This window comes from Pistacia vera, unplaced genomic scaffold (genome assembly GCF_008641045.1).
Source record: "Pistacia vera cultivar Batoury unplaced genomic scaffold, PisVer_v2 Contig1285, whole genome shotgun sequence".
Classification (NCBI taxonomy): Eukaryota; Viridiplantae; Streptophyta; class Magnoliopsida; order Sapindales; family Anacardiaceae; genus Pistacia; species Pistacia vera.
In genome coordinates, this window is record NW_022195341.1 from 1 (window position 1) to 5252 (window position 5252).

General features: G+C 35.8%; 1 protein-coding gene across 1 annotated transcript; it reads right to left on the reverse strand.

Annotated features, from left to right (window-relative positions):
• Positions 1-286: 286 nt before the first annotated feature.
• LOC116121794 (proteinaceous RNase P 2-like) lies at positions 287-5019 on the reverse strand. Its single transcript, XM_031407732.1, has 6 exons — positions 3977-5019; positions 2996-3097; positions 2702-2877; positions 2286-2406; positions 1288-1356; positions 287-847 (listed from the first exon to the last, which is right to left on the reverse strand). The coding sequence occupies exons 1-6, from the start codon at positions 4898-4900 to the stop codon at positions 662-664; spliced, it is 1578 nt and encodes a 525-aa protein (XP_031263592.1). The 5' UTR covers positions 4901-5019; the 3' UTR covers positions 287-661.
• Positions 5020-5252: the final 233 nt, after the last annotated feature.

A 5252-nucleotide genomic window follows, 5' to 3' on the forward strand; every position in this document is an offset into this window, starting at 1 on the left:
ATATTTTATGTAATATTAAATATCATAAAACGAAACTTGAAGATCCTTTGGATGCTACCAGCAAATGTCAATTACACTAAGATCTCTGAGCCTCTAAAGGAAAAACTTTTACACGAATTTACTGCCAAATTTTTGGTGTCACGCAATTGATTTATATTACGTATTATTTAAGATAAAATTTAATGAGTGGTAAATTGTGTTAACAAAATAATAGATATATTACCATTCCCAGAGTTTCAAGTAAAAACTGCTCCGAGTACTTAAATATAGAGTTCGTGATCCTCTATAACTACGTGTAACAAATTATTGTTTCAAAAACAAACATTTCTTTCGGAACAAGAAAAAAAATTATTTGGAATGAGCTTATGCAATGTACAGTAACCAGACCAAAATACAGGAATAAAAGGGTTGTCAGTTGGGTTGGCGCATATCAGCATTCGAAACTGAAGAACATTGTGCTCAGAAAAATTCTTATAACTTAAATAAACAGGCAAGAGCTGCTTGTCATATGAAAGCAAGCTTCCTATAAGCATTGGTTGTGAGAAAAAACGCACCCGACAAGGGAAATGCTGACCTTCGATTTCCTTTTTAAATAGCTCTTGTAATTTATATATGCTTCGTACCTGTGCTAGTATTATCAGAATCATAACTACCATTATTTTCATTGTGACTTCAAAATTTCACTGTTACAGCACAGAACATGACCCTTCTCAGACGTTCCCATGGTCGCCAATTCTTGGTCATGTGATTTAAATACACTTGGTCTGGTAACGCACAGCCATGTTTGCGTAGACTCATTGTTGCTTTTTGCTACTATGGGCACATGCCATGATCCTTTTTCTGATTCCTGAAACGCAGATTGGAAGTCATCACTATGTATAAAAATATAAATAAAACCTATATCTCGATGAAAATAACATCAAATATTTATGCAGTAAAAATGAATTTGACGTGGCGTTCAAAACAATATCCAATCAATTCAATGTTTAGTGCAAGGTTTCAGAGGTAAACAGAGAGGCTAAAAACTTTAAACATGCTTTTCTTTTAAAGTTTAGTGAACTATCATACTAAAACAAGCACATCATGGCATGTTAACATTCCAGCATCTTTTCTATCGTTGGGTAGAAGTTATTTCCAAAACCAAATCTTCTTTCATTAAAACCATAACTTATCCAAATAACAAAGGAAAAGCTTTTAGCAGGTTTCATAAAATTGTCATGACTTCAGCACAACTGTGGGCAGAACAGGCTACTAAACGAAGCTGCAGTGACAATTAATATATGATACCTGGATCACGAAAGAATATGGTGGTGGCATCTCAAGTTTCAGATTACCTTTCACAAAAGTATATCGGACCTGAAATTTGCAGGAATATGTTTAATGAAAATAAATCCCCACCTGATTGTTCTAACAAAATCAAAGTTACAAGTCATGAAAACTGAAAATGGAATCAGGATACTTTGAGATCCTTACAAAATAGTACAACTACCACCTATTCAATATCATTTAGAACAAGTTTGTAAAAGCATGACTAAGTAACTTACTTCACAGGAAACATAGAACAATATGCATGTAACTTTATCGCTCTTCAGATGAATAAATAAAGAATAGGTTTAACCTTAAATTCATTGAAAATACGATGACACTTTTATCTTTTTTCATTTAACCCTTGATAAAATAAGTCTTATTCACTAGAATCATTGACAAACTTCCTCTCTCCCATCCCCTACGAAAAAAGAATGGAGTATTAAATGCCTTCACTTGCAGGATGTGACTTCACCAAGCAACCAAAAGGGGCATACAAAGCTATTAGATAGAACCACGGTGTACTATCAAAAAAGTCTTATCCAGGACAACTTTGACCAATAAAACCACTCATCATCGAATAGGATCACCTTTCATGGCTCTATATAGAAGACCAAAATCAATACAGTGGGTATGTTTCTACATTAAAACAAGTATTTTAATAAAAGAAATATCATGTATTGTGATCATATCCTAACATACACCTATGTTGTTCTACAAAACTTATAAGAAATGAAATTATTCAGCTAGAGAAGACCCGATAAATCACCAAACCATTGCATGATTTTCATCAAGAGCTTTAGGCGTTATATATCTATGGTACCAATAGAAATCTTTATGAATTCTCAAAAATTCAACTGCACAACTTACCATAAAAAAACAAAAGAAAGGAAGATTAATGACAGAGACAAATGAAATAACATAATAAACCTGAGAATTAACTGAGTATAAACTGTCTAAGGTATTAAGGATGCACATACTTGATGTCTTTCTTTCCATTTTTGAAGAAAGTTGCTTCCTAAGAGTTCGAAAATGTGATCACGCATTTCATCATTCGTCACAAGCAAACATTTGAGTTTGACAGCAGCATATAGCCAATACCTGAATTGAAGGGGCATTTATTAATCTTTGATCAATGTACCAGTAATAGTTAATGCGAAAAAACATGAACTACTAGGAAAAGGCAGGACTCAGCTTCATTAAATTAATCATTTAAACAGCTCACTCATCATGAAAGGAATATGTATGCATCCAGAACTTAAAAGGGGCAAAGGAAGCATGAGTAATGATGTTGCTTGAGTTTGATGGAAAAGTTGCAACAAAAGAATGTCAAAATTCAGATCATAAGTACTTTAGCCACACATGAAATAAGCAAAAATGCATTAGAGATGCATACCAGTCATCATTGGAACCATGAGGTGTCATATAAAGAACACCCTTATCCATCCACTCCTCAACTAGCTTTCTGTGGAAAGGATTCTCCAAAAGTGACCGAAGACGTTTATTGTGCAAGATTACAAGGGGCCATTTATTATTACTTCTATCATACAGTTCTTTCACAACAGCATCAAGCTGCTCTATTGCAATTTTCAAAGCATAAATGTAATGCATTAGAGAAATATACAGTTAGCAAAGGGCCAAGCAAAACATGAGATAAATAAAAACAAATCATCAACTTTAGGTGTACAACCTGAGGAATGCTGAATCCTCCCTCAGCAAAGTTCTGTTGGTAGAGCCCAATATTAGCTCCATCCAGAATAGCTTCATAATCACCATGTTTTTCCAGCCAATCCTTTAGAAAGAAAATAAAATTAAAAGATTAATAAGGAAAAGCAGAGGAAGAGTGTTGATAATACAGAATAAAGGAGAACTTATATAAACATAAAGCAACGTTATGATTTGCAATGAAAATGCAATATTCTATAGCTGATCGAAATTTACTTAATTCTATAATTTATTTACCACTTATTGAGGCTGACCAGTTTATAGATTTTTTGTATAAAATTCGGAAACTCATCACTCAAGATTCAAAAGCTGAGGAACTTAAGAAAGTATTTCAGTAGGTTATCAAAGTTCGCCCATATAAACCATCACTGGGTGGCCTGATGGTAAAAGAGCAAAAGGAGGTTTCATGAGCTCCTAAGTTCGAGTCCCCCAAACACTAATAGGGGTGGCCACTGGGGCTCTTACTAGGCCAGCAGTTCAAGGACCTCGAGGATTAGTTGAGATGCGCACAAACTGGAGTGAACACCTCGGTGATTTAAAAAAAAAAAAAAATTCACCCATATATCCTGCTGCTGTACAGAGACATAAAAATGCATATCTCTGTTCCCAAGAAAGAGTAAGGAGCCCTTAATTTCATTCCTTTCTTTTTCTTCATTGTAATGGGCATGCGTTGAAAACTGAAAGCAAAGTATATTTGAATTTTTCAATGCCATAGACCATAGATTTCAAGAAATCTATAAAATGGAAAGCTAAAGTATCAAACCATGCAGTGACAGAATCACCAAATTCAACCAGCCAATATCAAATACTGATCCCTTAAATGACTGTTCCATTTGACATTTATTCTATTCTCAAAAGGCATAATAACAATTCCAAGCAACAAATTTACAGCAAAATAACCTCAACATGACAATACGCATTGAAATAGGGAAAAAGAACCACTCACTTGAAACTCCCTAAAATTAGCCTTGACCTCTCTCTCCATAGCCAATCCGGCAATCGACAGCGCAAACCTCTCAGTCTCCATATCATCAGTATCAACACAACACAACTGCTCACCACAACAACACTTTCCAATCTCATCCACAATCCCTCTCTTCACCAACCACTTGCCCTCCCCAATCCACCCTATCCCATGCCACCCTCCTCCGTTCTTCAAAATCGCTTCTTTCAGCATTCCCACACCACAACTCACTCCTTTAACCTCACTACCCTTTTCTCCACAAAACCAATCCTCAATAACTCTCCCCGTCTCTTCACTCGCACACCCTCCACTATTCCTCAACTTCTGCAAGTACCCATAAACTCTTTCTCCTCTCCCAGTCTCCGAGCTCACTTTCAACAATGCCGCGATCTCCGGCTCTTCCAAACTTAGCCCCATTAAACCCATATGCTCTTCCACTTCATAGGCCTTCTCAGCCTCTAAATTTTCACAAAAACAGAACAATGCCGGATCATATGTTCTCAACCTCGGAACAATATTAAACTCTTTATTCATTCTTTTAATCAACTCAAAAGCGTAACAACCATCTTTTCTGCCCGCCGCCAGCCTGGTAACAGCCGTGACCGAAGCCTCGTTTGGGTTGACGTTACTTAATAGCATGTGATTGAACACGCGAAACCCATAATCGATAGCGGAGTCTTTAGATGATGGATCAGTGATGAAGTTTGAACATAGGTAAAGAATAGCATTGAAGTGGTGGAGGGAAAGACGGAGGTTCTGAGAGAGAGCTGATTCGTATAAGGAAATTGCAGTTTGGAGGTCCTTGGATTTGGAGCATGACTGAAGGTTAACGAGGAAAGTGGTTTCAGGGTTTTGGCCGGTTTTTCGTTTTTTATTGGGTCTTGAATGGTTTGTGGTGTTTTCCATTGATTTTTCGTGAAAGGTTTTAGGGAGGTTTGAGAACCCTAATTAAATCAGAAGGGTCATGAGTCTGGACTTCTGGTTTGATTATCCCTCTGTTTTGGTGTCTACCCTTGTAAGTTGTAATGCAATTTACTCATTTTTACCCAAAAAAAAATACAAATCTATATCTTTATATATTTTCTTAACTCTCTATTAAATTAAAAAAAAAAAAATACTCACTCCATCACTAAACAGTCTAAGGGAGCGTTTGGTTGAGAGTAACGTGGGATTCCTAGATTCCGGTAATTTTCAAATATCAATAGTAGTTACTATTGGTAATATTGAAAGTAATCTAATTAACTCTATTTTTTTAGGT